Source organism: Giraffa tippelskirchi, chromosome 10 (genome assembly GCF_054371585.1).
Source record: "Giraffa tippelskirchi isolate mGirTip1 chromosome 10, T2T-mGirTip1v1.2.pri, whole genome shotgun sequence".
Classification (NCBI taxonomy): domain Eukaryota; kingdom Metazoa; phylum Chordata; class Mammalia; order Artiodactyla; family Giraffidae; genus Giraffa; species Giraffa tippelskirchi.
This window is the reverse complement of record NC_137284.1, coordinates 30,243,956-30,258,822: the sequence shown is the minus strand read 5'-3', so window position 1 is coordinate 30,258,822 and position 14,867 is coordinate 30,243,956. Positions and strand designations below refer to the sequence as shown.

Here is a 14,867-nt window from a genome sequence, read left to right as displayed (position 1 = left end):
ACTTGGCAGGTTACTGTAGCTGAAGAAAAAATGGTGCAAAAAACCATTTTACTACCAAAAGCCAAGATGCAACTAGTTCTCACTAGACCTAACCATTTAGCTTCCACGTAGGCTACCTGCAACCTCATTCACATCCAGCAAAGACAATGATAAAAAGGGCATCTTTTTTCCAAAAATTTCTTCAAGAGTCCAGAGATAGACTCCAGCATAGGGTCTTAGGGCTTCCCAGGTGGCTCAGTGGTAAAGAATCTGCCTGTTAAGGCAGGAGACACAGGTTTGATCCCTGGGTCGGGAAGAATCTTTGGAGGAGGAAATGACAACCCACTCCAGTATTCTTGCCTGGAGAATCCCATGGACAGAGGAGCCTGATGGGCTTTAGTCCATGGGGTTACAAAACAGTCGAACACAACTTAGCAACTGAGCATGGATGCATAGGGTCTTAAGCCTGTATTGCATAGACTTATATCACATGATGACCTCTGAATCAATCACCATGGCTGGGGAGATAGAATGTACTGATTGACTTAGCCTTGGTCATTCACATGCTCCAATGAGCAACCCTTAGGTGGAGTCAGCATCCCTAAAAATACATGCGTACCTCAAAAAGAAAGAGAGAAAAGGCAGAAAGGGATACTAGGAATGCAACTTTAAAATGTCCACCACTGATCCCTCATATACACCTTTGCACTTGACCATCCCTGTTGCCTGTGAGATGGGGAGTACTGACCCCATTTACAGAAGCAGAAAGTGAGGGTCAGAGAAGAAAAGGAACTGGCCGAGGAAGAGGGGGCGAGGCTGGGCTTAGACCTGTGCTGTGTCTGACTCCAAAATCCTCATTCTTAGGTGAGTTCTCCCTGTAAAGTGCACAGCTATGTTCATGTGAAAGGGATTGTTATTCTCCATCACTGTTCCAGGCAGCCACACTGAGGTCTGGGACAGATGGGTGAAGAGCTATTTACTGTGAGGAAACGTCTACCTCTGATGTCATAGGAAAGAAAGGGAACATTCCCAACTCTTCAGAAAAGCACGGTAGAAAAACCAATGAATAAATCAGTTTTCAGCATTTTTGCTAAAGGCATAAAGAGAAAGTTTCCCACCTTCCATCACTTATAATTAAGGCCCAGGCCTCTTTTCAGCCCCCTGGTTTCCTGGGAATTTGCAGTACTCCTAATAGAAGCTTTCCTCTGCAACTACAAATTCAGATGCAAGTTCTAAGCCTCAGGCAAAATGGCTTTGTAGCCATTTTTTTCCTCTCCATTCTGTTTGTTTTAATTTCCCAAAGAACCATCTGCCATGATTCATAGAATCAGAGATACTTAGAAACTCGGTAAGTATAGAGACTTTGGAGAAAACTGATCCCAGCGCCTCATGTTTCAAATGAGGAAACGAAGGTCCAGGCACATGGAGGCATAGGTGTTTCTTCTTCAAACACAGAAGAAATACAGAAACCTTCTATGAGTCAGAACCACGCTGAACACTTGAAAATACAATAAATTCAATCATTTACATAACAGATAGAACAGTTCCTGCTATGTGATGGCCAACTCAAATGGTAACACTGTTAGCATTCTTCTCCATGACTTGGTGAAAACTATTTATCCCATCAATTTGCAGACAAAGAAACTGAACCTCAGAGAGATTAAGGAAAATGTCCAAGATCACATGGTTTGTGAGTTGGGGAGCCAGAGTCTGGACCTGGGTTTCATCTTGCCTTACCATGTTCTTTCCCTTATATGATCTTTCTAGAAGTAGAATTTGGGTTTCCAGTCTTCTCTTTCTACCACCCCTTCACTTCAGCACCTCCAGGCTTCAAACTTAAGAGACAGACTCTGGAACATCCAAAAAGCAAAAACAACCTCCCCCCCAAAAAGGCAAACATGAGGCTCTTACGGTACAGGCAACATAGGATGAGGTTGTTGACCCCCAAAGGGCACTCCCATCATTGGGATGAACTCTGGTTCACCAATGCCTGGACCCTAAGAACCTCCCTGACCAGGGATCTGTTGGCTTGGGAAGAAGCCAAAAGCAGGCCTGAATGCCCACTGCCCAGAGTTGCTGGCTCTGAGACTAAATTCTGAATCCTGTCTTCTCCTGACTTCGGATTCGAGTCTCTGGTCACCAACTGCCTTGGCATCTTCGGCTGCCCCTTCCCAAGGAAGGCTGAGCCATGCTGGGAAACAATCCATCTATCTGTCTCCTGTGTGTGTGTGTGTGTTATACACTCAGTTGTGTCCGACTCTTTGAGACCCCGTGAATTGTAGCCCGCCAGGCCCCTCTGTCCATGGGGATTCTCCAGGCAAGAACACTGGAGTGGGTTGCCATGCCCTTCTCCAGGGGATCTTCTCTACCCAGGGGTCAAGCCTGGGTCTCCCACTTTGCAGGCAGACTCTTTACCATCTGAGCCACCAAGGAAACCCTGTCTGTCTCCTGTAGACCCCAAATCATCTCCCACCTGCCACCTTAGGCTCTTCCTGCTCCAGCCACCATTTTCCTTTCTGATTCTCTCTCTGCCCTGCTGAACTGCTGTCTGGTTACCCGAAAGTTCCCAATATTCACCTCCCCACTCCAGGCCTTGCCTTACACAACAGCTTTTGCCTGAAGTGCCCCCCTAATCTCCATTGAAGTCTGACAAAATTTACACAACTTTCAGTGTCTGGCTTAAAGGCTTCCTTCTTCATGAAGACTTGTCAGCCTATAGGACCAAAAGACTTCTGCCCTCCCCTCGGCCTTTTTCTCATGTCAAAGTTATCCATGCCGTGTGTCTCATATCCCCTCCAGGGTCCTGAGTGTGCAAGATGAGGGTCTGTGACATCAGTGCTGGGCACAGAAAAGACACCCAGTCACAGAGGGCCAAGTAACTGATGGCATACTTTCTTTCTTTTCCACTTTTTTTCCCCCTTGAAGTCTTGATTTCCTGATTCCATTCTTCAGTGAGCCAAATGCTCATGACAATATCCCAGCTGGCCCTATACTGAGTACTTTCTAATTAGTAACCCCCCAGGAATATTATAAAAACCAATAAATCCAATGTCTATGGGGCTCAATCATCAAAACCAATATAAAGACTGGAAATGAAGGCACAAGGAGGTTAGGTGACTTCCTTAGGCTGTCAGAGTAAATAAAAGGCAGGATTGGGGGGAAAACTGTTTGATCTGTGGTCAGGGCATCTCCATGGGCTTCCCCAGTGGCTCAGCAGTAAAGAATCTTCCTGCACTGCAGGAGACACGGGTTTGATCCCTGGGTCAGGAAGATCCCCTGGAGGAGGAGATGGCCACCCACTCCAGTATTCTTGCCTGGAGAATCCCATGGACGGAGGAACCTGTCAGGCTATAATCATGGGATCGCCAGGAGTCAGACACGACCGAAGTAACTTAGCACAGGCCAATGCACTTTAGCCCTGAGATTCTAATCTCTGCAGAAAGGATTGGGAAAGGGTTTAAGAGTTTATTTTTTAAGTGAATTTTCTCTTTGAAAATCATTCATTAAAATCTTTCCTTTGGGTGTGGTTGTCCTCTGTGTCTCCTATTGATGTTTAAGTGGATGCAGAGCTGTCTTTATCCATCAACAGCTGCCCCTGGCTACGAAGCTGAAGGTCCTCGGGGTAAAGTGACAGTAGAAAGAGAAGTTGGGAAGCCTAGGCTCTACATATGTGACATCACTCTCAGATACATCCCTAGGAGGAATCACTAGGCCCCAAGAGCATGCTTGGCTTCCATACTATGAAACAGTCTCCGGCGTGCTTGTTGACTCTCCCACCAGCCACCCGCCACGTCCTCACCCCACCCCAGCAGCCTTACTCTAGGCTGCCTTCTAGGGGTGTGTCACATCCGAGGTCCACTGACTCCACAGGGCTGTTTCTGCTTCTTCTCTCCCACCCAGATGTCAACAGCTGGCTCCTCACCTTCGGATTCCAGCTTCACAACGTGATCCCCGGCTATCCCAAGCCAGACGTGGATGCTATGGAACCCTCCTACGAGCTCGTTCACACACAGATGAAAACTCAGGAGTGGGACAACAGCAAGGTAATTCACGCGCGTGGCTGACATTACAGGAATGGGTCCCACCGGCTTTTCAGAAAAGCTTAGGCCAATAATAGAAACCAACATGGTACGTTTGCAGTGCTTACCAGAAACTGTTGAGCAAATAACTTAGTGATCCCGGCAGGTCACTGTGGACACAGCCATAATGGCGCACAGATCCTCATGAGCCAAATTAAGGAGTTTTGTATGTTACACTGAGTTTGGAGTTCTGCACAATGAGCCTTTGTCCCAACCCAGAACAAAAGTACAAGGAGGAAAGGTGTGTTCTAAATACAAATGTGATATTTCCTGAGCACCCTCAACATGCCCCTGCCCTTGTGTGAGGTGTTCTTTATAAATTAACACAAAAATACCTCCCTATATCATTGTTGTCATTTTACAGATTTAATGCCTGAGGCTTTCAAATGCCACCCAGCAAAGATGAAGTAGAGTGGGATTCAAACTCAGACCTGTCTGTAGGTGCTCAAATGAATGTTGCTTTCGCCATCTTCCATTCATGACACAAAGACTTATAGAATTTAATGGCTATATAGATCCATAAAAGCAGTTTCACCCCACCCCCTCACTTCCTGCACCCCATTTGCTCATTTCTTCCCACTGCCCACCTCATTCATAAGATCTGTACAAGGAGCTGGCTCTTCCAGACCCCATGCTGCAGGAGCCCAGTGAAGGCAGGAATGAATCAGGCAGAGACTGGTCCTTCCAGGAGATCCCTGTCCAGGGGAACAAGAGACTGAGGAGGAAGTCTGGGTTGCAGATGGCATACAGCTGGCGATTGGAAACTGATGCATCCACGTCTCTTACTCCGGCCAGATTCCATGAGGTCTCAGCCTGGCTGTTTCCTTCCCCTAGACTCTGGGGAAGATGATGCTGGACCCTTGTGGTCTGATGGCACCTACACCTTCCCCACCACACTATATTTTCATTCCTGCTTTCTTTCCTATATCTCCACTAGACCCTGAGCCCCAAGGGGGCAAGTAGTGGGTCTTATTAGGTACCAGTCTACCACCTCTCACATTTCTCAGGTGCCTGGAAGACTTTTGTTGAATGACCAAATGGTTGAAAGAGGTAAACACCTCTGCGAGTTCAGCCTTTTCCCCCCGTTTTACAAAAGAGACCAGAGTTGAGAGAGGAAACTTGTTCCAGATCAGCTGCAAAGTAGCAGAAGGCAACGAGAGCCCAAGTCCATCTGGTCGCAAAGCCTATCCTCTCTCTGTGGCCTTCGCCCTGGCCCCTGCCCTCTCCAGCCCCACCATCCCTCCTTTCCAGGTCCCGACCAGCTGCCCACGGCATTCTCTTCCCAGGACTGCTTCCAGCCTCTCAGCTGCACCCCCAGCTCCAGGCTCCCCCTGCCACCTGCTCCCAGAGCCACAGTCTCTGATGGCCCCTTTGCCAGCCTCTCCTGTCAATGAATTATTGATTTCTGCCCTTGGCAAGCATCGGAGATCTTTGTTGTTGAGCACTCTGGCTTTTGTGAAACTCTAGGAAATAATTGTTCACAGACAGGGTTCTATTAATTATAAAGAGGACTTAATTTCAGTGAGAAGCCAATGGGCCTGTTTCTATAGCCGTTTGCCTGAGTTGCTGATAAGGGCCTGCAGCCTGCCTGAGAGTGGCTTCCCATAGCTCCCCGAGCCACGGGAGGGACAGGTATGCCAAGGAGACAGGGCCAACCTGTTCCCTAAAGCAGCCAAGAGCAGGGGCACTTGAGGAGCCCCCAGGAAGCATTGTAGAGACAGAGGCCATCCTTGAAAATCATTTCTAAATGTGGCAGAGAGCAATAAAGCCAGTTAAGAGGATTCATGGATTTCCTAGTTGGCACCAGTGGTAAAGAACCTACCTGCCAATGCAGGAGATGTAAGAGATGCGGGTTTGATCCCTGGGTCAGTAAGATCCCCTGGAGGAGGGCACGGCAGCCCACTCCAGTATTCTTGCCTGGAGAATCCCATGGGCAGAGGAGTCTGGCGGGCTACAATCCATAGGGTCACAAAGAGTTGCGACTGAAGTGACTTAGCACACACAAAAGAGGGTTCATGTAAACCACTGCTTTTCATCTTACTAAGCCTCTAGCCAAGAGTACATCCTCGTCATTGCTGCACCTGACATCACCCCCTCATCCTTCAAGTCCTAACTCAGGTGTGAACCTGTCCTTGAACCCCGCCTTCTCCACCTCACCTCTCTGCCTCCAGGCCAACATATCCTGAGCTGTGTTTGCTCCTCTGAACTCCAGCAGCCCTCGAACTGAGCCTCTAGAATCAGAAAGACCTGGGTTCGAATGTTGGCGTGAATACCTACTACTGTGTGACCCTGGGCCCGTCTCAGTCTCTTTGAGCCTTAGCTTCTCAGATGTAAAACCAGAATAATAACAACCCTACTGTATAAAGTTATTGTGAAGATCCAACAAGACAATGAATGTGAACTATTCAGCTCCAAGACCAAGACATGTTGGCTATAGCTATTACTCTCGCTTCTCTTAGGCCACCAGTCCTCACATTTGATTGTAGTTATTCACTGTACGTTTGTCTTTCCCCATTAAACAAGGAGTTTCTCAAGGACAGGGATGATGTCTGATTCACTGTTGTGACCCCAATGCCGAGAAAGCAACTGAGCCCAGAGTAGATACTCCCTGAACAGCCTCTGAGTAGAAGGAAGGGTTAAATACATGGGTGCTTTTACGGCGAACCCTGGATAATGGGTTCAGCATCACCGTTTCCCAGATCAACACGATGCTTAACGGCAGGACTAGACACTACTAGAACAGGGGCTGGGTGTCCTAGTGGTCAGCAGTAAAGCTAGATGCTACAGGTTAGTATATTTGTATAAGCTGAATTTAGTCATACAGGCTGATTCTCCAGTTCCCTGGTAGTTTCCCCACTTTATTTCACTCTCTCTCTCTCCTCCCCACATCAGTCTATCCTCGGGGTGCAATGTGAAGTGCAGAAGCAGCTCAAGGCCTTCGTCACCCTGGAACGTTTTGACCAGCTCTATGGCTCCACAATCACCAGCTGCCAGCAGGCCCCAGAGACAAAGAAGTTTGCATCCAGTGGCTCCGTCTTCGGCAAGGGGGTCAAGTTCGCCTTGAAGGATGGCCGCGTGGCCACAGACATCATCAGTGTGGCCAACGAGGACGGGCGGCGGGTTGCTGCCATCTTGAACAACGCCCACTACCTGGAGAACCTGCACTTTACCATCGACGGGCTGGACACCCACTACTTCGTGAAACCAGGGCCTTCGGAAGGCGACCTGGCCATCCTGGGCCTCAGCGGTGGGCGGCGAACCCTGGAGAACGGGGTCAACGTCACCGTTTCCCAGATCAACACGATGCTTAACGGCAGGACTAGACGCTACACAGACATCCAGCTCCAGTACGGGGCACTGTGCTTGAACACCCGCTACGGGACCACTCTGGATGAGGAGAAGGCGCGGGTGCTGGAGCTGGCCCGGCAGAGAGCCGTGCGCCAGGCCTGGGCCCGCGAGCAGCAGAGACTTCGGGAAGGGGAGGAGGGTCTGCGGGCCTGGACCGAGGGCGAGAAGCAGCAGGTGCTGAACACAGGGCGGGTTCAAGGCTACGATGGCTTCTTCGTGATCTCAGTAGAGCAGTACCCGGAACTGTCAGACAGCGCCAACAACATCCACTTCATGAGACAGAGTGAGATGGGCCGGAGGTGACAGAGAGGACCACGGCCGGGACTTCTTGCCAAAGACAGCTACTCTTTTGTGGCCGCGTACCTGACTGTGTTGTACTTAAAAAAAAAAAAAAAAAAAAATCCTTTTTTTAACAAGTGCAAAAAACAAACAAAAAGATACTTGGTTGCATTGTAACTCATGCAACATCCTTTTTTTTAAAAAAAGAAAAACACAGATTTGGCCTTCACACATTTTTTGCAAAGAACAGAGGGTATTTTTTTTTCTGTAGTGTGATCACAATGAAAACTTTACTGTCTTTTGTTCCCTTTTCCTTGAGGAGTTTTCCTTGTTGTTTGGGGCACATTTCTCTTCGCTGAAATGCAGCCCCTGGGGTGTGTCCTCGTCTGTCCCCAGGTCCCCAGTGTGATGTGAGACACGAGTGTCTGTGCTAACTTGTCCCATGTGCAAGGCTATCTTCCACAGGGGTCGGGCAGGAGTGAAGGGTGCAGAGAGTCATGGGCCGGTAGCAAATTTCCGGAGGGCCTGCAGGACCCGAGGATCTTTGGCCAAGCTCCCACAGACAGGTGGGGGCGCTTTTTAACACTGTGTTCCATGCCCCCGGAGGACCACGGATGGTTTCATCTTGCTCTGGGGAATTTCATGATCTCACAGCACCTTTTTCAAGCTGCCCCAAACTCCTGTCCAAGCTTTATATTTTGATGCTAAACGAAATCCCCAACCCCTTTTGCAAACCCTGCGTAGTTGTCAGTTGCCACCCCTATGCTGGGATGGAGCACGTGTCTCCCGGGTCTTTTTCCCAGTCTGGCAACCTCGTCCTGAGAGCTAAGAGGCAGAGGCACGCAGGGTTTCTGTGGTTGGTCAGTCCTCCCATGATGTTCCTTATTCAGCTCCTCTTCTCTCCCAAAGCCAGATGTGAGAACCAGCACTGCACAGCCAGCCCTCAGTGTGGTCACCACGCCCGGAAGAGAAGGTCACCCACAGCAAAAGGATGGCATTGGTGGCAAGGGTACCAGCCTGCCTTCCGAGGTGAAGCCCTCTCCCCCATGACTCTGAGCATCTTCCCTCCATTGCTCAGCTGCCACCACTGAGAACTAGGAGTGTGGAGAGAGGTGCCTGGTGGCCTTGGGTTCCGGAAAAGAGGTTTAAGGAAAAGTCAGCCAAAGAGAGGAAGGCGTGAACCAAGCATGCTTGTAACCAGCTCCCGAAGGCCCCTCTGCTTCCTACGTGTCGGGCTAACTGCAGAGCTTGAGATGCAGGAAATTCCTTCTGTGAAGTTCTTCTAAAACAGATGACGGCTTCTCTCCTCTAGAGGAGCCCAACCAGGGTTTTAAAGCGAGATGAAGGAGAAAGGAGGAGAGAAGCGAGAACTTGGTGTGGCCTGGCAGCATCAAGCTCCCCTCCAGGACTAGGGGCAGTGCCCGCACATGCAGAAAGCCAGGCTACAATTGTCCCTGTGAAGACCTACGCCTAAGGTCAGTGGGTAGAGGCTTGTGGCCAGCCCACACCTGCAAGGCTTGTCCGCAAGAGGCAGCCCCCACTGGGCTGGAGGGGAGCACTGAAGGAAGGGAAGAGCCTGGGGGCTCCTTTCTCCTGTCTCATCTGCCTAATTACCATCATCATTACCTCTCACAGGAGGCTCTGGGAGACCAGGAGGGGAAGCCAAATGTTCCCTTTTAAGCTGGGCTTCTTAGAAAATGGGACTTCTAGGGGTTACATTTTACATTAAGTGTGGAAAATGAATTCTGAGTCTGAGCTCTTTCCCCGTGGAAACCTTGTTGGACTAACAAGCTCACGGCACCTTTATAGCCTTACTCACAGAGTCTTCAGAAGATTCCAGTAGTGAACCAAACTGAGACAGTCTCTTGCCGCGTGAGAATCGGTGCAGCGCGCCGGCCGGGGGTCTGCCTGGTGGAGGGAGGCACCCGAAGCTGCTCGGGAGAGGAGGTCTCGCCTGACGTCATCCCACTGAGATGAGAGGATGCATTTCGCTAAGTGCTCTTCCTGTTTCCAAAACAAAAAGTGACACTGCCGTGACAGTGCATCTTGGCCTGTTTGTCCACCACATCCAGAGCTCAGCCGAGTCAAATGGCAGGGCTTCCGGGCCCACCGTGCGAGGCAGGGGCTGGTGGCGGCTGCCAATCGGGATCCTTCTTGAATAGGATGGAAGATAGTTGGGCCTGAAGAACATGGTTTTTTTTGTTTGTTTGTTTTTCCAACCCAGAATAGACATGCCTCTCAAATATCATCTTGATGGAAGGGGTCCTTGAGCAATGGGGCCCTGCACGTTGGCCTAGATGACCAATTCCACCCTGACCTCCTGACATCGGTCCAGACCTACTGGGAATGTCTACTTGGAGGTCAGAGCCAAATGAACCATCTCCCTGTACCTCCCCAACCCTCTGACTCTCTACCCCCACCCCCAACCACCAAAGTAGCAGTGACTCTTGAAGATCAAAGTCACAGAAAATTATTGAACATTCCTTTTCTTTAAACAAATGATGTTCTATTTTTTCCTGGGCTACATACCATCAAGGAGGCCTAGCTTCTGTATGGGAGGAAATGGAAGCATCCCCAGCCTTTAGAGAAAGGGTCTCAAGTGTGGGGCAGGCAGCCTCATGTACCTCAGTTTCACCTTGAGCTGTTGCTATTGGAGATGGTGCTTCTGGCCTTGGCCCTTGTGAGTTGGTTCGCATTCAAGCTAGCAGGTGACTCAGTGCCTCTCCTCTCAGCCTGTCTTCCCGCTGGCACCAGCAGTCCCAATATCACAGCCACAGTCTGAAGGCATAAGCCAGCGTTCCCTGTGCCAGCCTAATGGCCTCCAGGCATCAAATCCCATCTTTGATGGCACCTGCCCTTTTGACATTAACCAACCAAAATGTGTCCCTTCCTGAGAGTGGCAGCCCTCCCTCACTGGCCCCAGTCCATTATTCTGCAGGATAACAGCTTCTGTCCCAAGAAGACAGAAGAGCTGTTTGTGGAAGCTTTTTTAGAAGAGCTCCTACTTCCTCCTGTATCCTCCACAGCTGCCATCAGCCTCTCTGTCATCACCTTAAAGAGCACTTCAGTGATTCCCCAACTTTGGTTTTATAGAATGAGATTTCCTTTTCACCCACCCACCAGACAGACATCACTGGAAGGGGGAGCTATGACAACAGGAAGAAGGCAAAGAAACTCCACGGTCCCTGATGCTTGCCACTCAGAACTGTTTGGTGAGAATTTACCCACGGAACAGACCAGTACCTGATTTCTACCTAAGGATGGAGGATTTGAAACCATTTCTAAGAAACTGGCCAGAAGTTGAAAATGGCCAGAGGGCATGATTCTAATGAATCAGGATGAGGTGGGGCTGGGAGCAGAAGGTGATGTAGATAAGGAAGGTGAATAAAATGGGGCAGTGTTTTCATAAACACATAACAGGGGGCTTCCCAGGTGGCGCTAGTGGTAAAGAACCTGCCTGCCAATATAGGAGACAGAAGAGACACAGGTTCAATCCCTAGGTCAGGAAGATCCCCTGGAGGAGGGCATGGCAATCCACTCCAGTATTCTTGCCTGGAGAATCCCATGGACAGAGGAGCCCAGCAGGCTACAGTCTATAGCATCGTAAAGAGTTGGACACAACTGAAGCGACTTAGCACAACAAGGAATCAGAGTTGTTTTTTTAAAAAAGAATAACCTTTTTAGCTATGACTTTTAAGTACCACCTTTAACAATGGCAGGGGTTTCCAATATGCAAAGACAAGATTTCCACGTGAAATCTTAGAATAGTTTTACATTGGCAGCCTTGTATCTGCAATTGCCACGTGGTGAGGACCGTGACACTGAGCTCGGTGCCCAGGAGGAAGGAGTCGGCCAGGCCTCAGCAGGGTCTCGGGTTTTGGGGTTTGTTCCCCCGGTGCTCAAAGGCAAATCTATCCTCTATCCCTCACAGTGGCCACTAAAGCCCCAGTCGTGGCTTCCAGTCCCAAGCTAGGGCCCGCCTCCTGAGGGTTCCCAGAAAGAACCCAGTCTCCTTCTTCTCCTTGGATTCTCATTTTGGACTAAAAGCCCTCTATTGAAGGTTCATAAATTCCCAGGTAGGTTTATATACTTGTCTGTATTTTATTGGACAGGAGGAAATTAAAGAACTCTGTAGTTCAAGGCCCTTTCATTTAACCTTCGAAAAACAGCAAACTCATTTTAAAGACTCATTGCTCAGGTGATAGAAACGTGATCCTCTCCAACCTTTACATTCTCAAAAACCAGCCTTGTGTACATGACCGCCCCAGACAGCGGGCCGATGTTGGGTTTCTTACCCTCCCTGGAATGCCAAAGGCATGATACCGGGTGACCTCCTGGTCCCCAAGAACATGTGTTTGATTCTGAGGGCAAACTGCCCATGGAGAATGAATGCTCCAGAAGGCTCCGCTAGCCTGGCAGAAGCTGAGTCACAGATGTCTGGTGGTGCCCGGCAGCCCTGGATTCACCCAACACCAGAATGCCACTTTTCTAGACCCGCCTGATGTTCTTCAAGACTTTTGAACCTGCAGCTTTGGCAACGGGACTCTCCTAAGCTGCCTCTGGACAACCAACACTGGAGACTCTGGCCTTACCATGTGGAAATAATTTTCCTGAAGTCTGGAACTAATTTTGAGAAGTTTTTTTCTCAACACTTTTGTGTTTCTAACACTGTATTCTTGACTGTGTAAATACCAACAAGGCTGTAAATAAATGCAGATGTAGATACCTTCTAGAAAAGAAAAAAAAAAAGCATAAAAACAAAACCAGAAGTGATCCTGTGTAGCCTTCGTTGACAAATAAAAGAATATTTTGTGTTTAAAGGTGTCTAGTGGCCTTTTGTTTGGAGAACGGTGGCTGCCTGAGCCAGTGCTCTGAGTTTGCACTACAAGAAGCTCCTGTTCTCAGGAGGGCCACCAAAGCTCTGGTCCTTGGCCCCAAAGTCCCCCTTAAGCCCTCCAGGTGACGCCTGTCATAGAGAGGCATTTCCAGAGGACACAAAGACTCTGGGGCTTAACCTCACAAATGTCAAAGCACTTCTGACACCAGCTATGGCCCACTGTTCCCCCGGGCCATATTCCCAGCTGCTCTTCTTACTGGCCTCAGGGACAAACTCCCAAGTGGCCAGACAGATTGACACTGCCCTAAGGAAACAGCCTATGCTCTGCCACTTGTTCACTGTGTCACGTCACTGTGTTCCACGTGGGCTGTCACTAGTTACACTTTCAAAAATAAATGTATATTCATCATACAAATTATTATAGCCACATAATACAACTTGGGGAAAAAAGGAAGAAAATTCCTTTAGCATTGTTTTGGATTTGTTTTTGTTTTTTGCTCTATGATATGTATCTTTTTTTTTCTGAAAAAAATCTAAGGTAGGTGTAGTCACAGCATACAGGTAATTTTTCATCCTGCCTTTCTCAAAGAACCTCACATTTAACCTCAGGTCTAGAAGTCAGAGATGACAGCTGGTCACGTAGGAAAATACATTTGCTAAGCCCAGCTCCCTAGTGTGAATGATGAACCTTATGAAAATTCAAATAATTGAGGACAAGAGTGAGAACAGAAGGCTCACTGCTTCCCATTAGCCTTGGGCCTGGCTCACCACTAGGCCCCCCGGGAAGGAGCTTCAAGCTTCAGGCCTCTTCCTTCCAGCCGGGCAGCCATGGGCTGTCCAGGCACCAATGTCCAGGCTGTCATTCTTCTGTGGTGCCATGGACGGAGGCTGATCTTAGGTGAGTAAATTCTAAGCTTCAATCTTCTATCTATAACAAGGTGGCACATACCTTTCTTAGCTCCTCCTCAGATCACCTTAAAGGAGCAGGTATGTAATGTGGCCCGCTGCTTTCTGAACAACAGCACTTGGCCGACTGCAACTTTCCCCCTTCACTCCTCCCTCCCCAGGCCCCTCCCCACCTTCCTTCCAAAGTCTGGTACTCTTTCCACTGCACCAGTAGTTCTCAAACTTTGGCTTATATCAGACTCAGCTGGTGTTTCTCAAACCATAGATTGCTGGGCCCCACCCCCAGAATTTCTGAATCAGTGGGTCCGCATCAGTTCAGTTCAGTCGCTCACGCATGTCCTGATTCTTTGTGACCGCATGGACCACAGCACACCAGGCCTCCCTGTCCTTCACCAACTCCTGGAGTTTACTCAAACTCATGTCCATTGAGTCAGTGATGCCATCCAACCATCTCATCCTCTGTCGTCCCCTTCTCTCCTGCCTTCAATCTTTCCCAGCGTCAGGGTCTTTTCAAATGAGTCAGTTCTTCGCATCAGGTGGCCGAAGTATTGGAGTTTCAGCTTCAGCATCAGTCCTTCCAAAGAATATTCAGGACTGATTTCCTTTAGGATGGACTGGTTGTGTCTGCAAGGGGCCCCATTATGTGCATTTCTAACGTATTCCCAGATGATATGGATGAGAACCTCCACGCTTTGAGAACCGCTGCCAACAACTCCTCTTTACACTATGGACACTACAAGCTATTCAGCCTGACCCTCAGATGCCCTTGCTCAAGGAGACCTACCACTTCCCCCAGCAGAGCCAGCGTATCAGTGTATCGTGTCCTCCTCGGCGAAGTCCCCTCCCTCTTCCCCACTACACTACAGTCAGCTGCAGGGGAGAGTGCCCCTCCCGGAGATACCCAACCTTTCACACCTTGCGGGCCTTTGCACTCAGTGCTTCTTCAAGCTTCTTCTTCTCCTTCCCTCTCGGAAGGCAATCCCCGTGCCCATGCCACGAGCCACGCACCTTCAGGACTGACTCAGCCTGGGCTGAGCATCCCCAGCCTGACCTGTGTGTATCTAATCCACTGTGCGTCCCCAGAGCCCAAAGCAGCTGCCCAGCTGTAGATCACCCTAAGCTCAGCTTTGCCTTTGCCGCAGGGGTCCACCCTCTCTGGTGTATTTGAGAAACAGCGGGGTTGTGGCGTGTGTGCCTCTGATTAGAGGCAAGGGGCCGCCTCTCCTCTGAATTAGCTGCAGGTGCGCGGGCTTCGCGGAATGAGGAGGGGGCGGGACGGTGAGTCTCCGCCCCTACATGCCCCGTGCTCGCTGCGATCTATAACCGCACCCTCGCGGGAGTGCGGGAGACTGGAGAGGGGAGGAGGTGGAGAAAGCCACGACGCGGGAGGAGAAAGGCTTTACAGTGAGTACAGTTCAGTTCACTTCAGTCGCTCAGTC

At 49.6% G+C, this 14,867-nt stretch overlaps 1 protein-coding gene across 1 annotated transcript in view; it reads left to right on the top strand.

Moving 5' to 3' along the window:
• Window positions 1-12,507, top strand: part of TENM4 (teneurin transmembrane protein 4) — an 848,025-nt gene extending 835,518 nt beyond the window's left edge. Inside the window, exons 34-35 of the mRNA XM_081537618.1 lie at window positions 3,880-4,022; window positions 6,951-12,507. Of these exons, the coding sequence (XP_081393744.1) occupies window positions 3,880-4,022; window positions 6,951-7,709 (902 nt within the window). The 3' untranslated portion in view covers window positions 7,710-12,507. The remainder of the gene's footprint in view (window positions 1-3,879; window positions 4,023-6,950) is intronic.
• The last annotated feature ends 2,360 nt before the right edge of the window (window positions 12,508-14,867 follow it).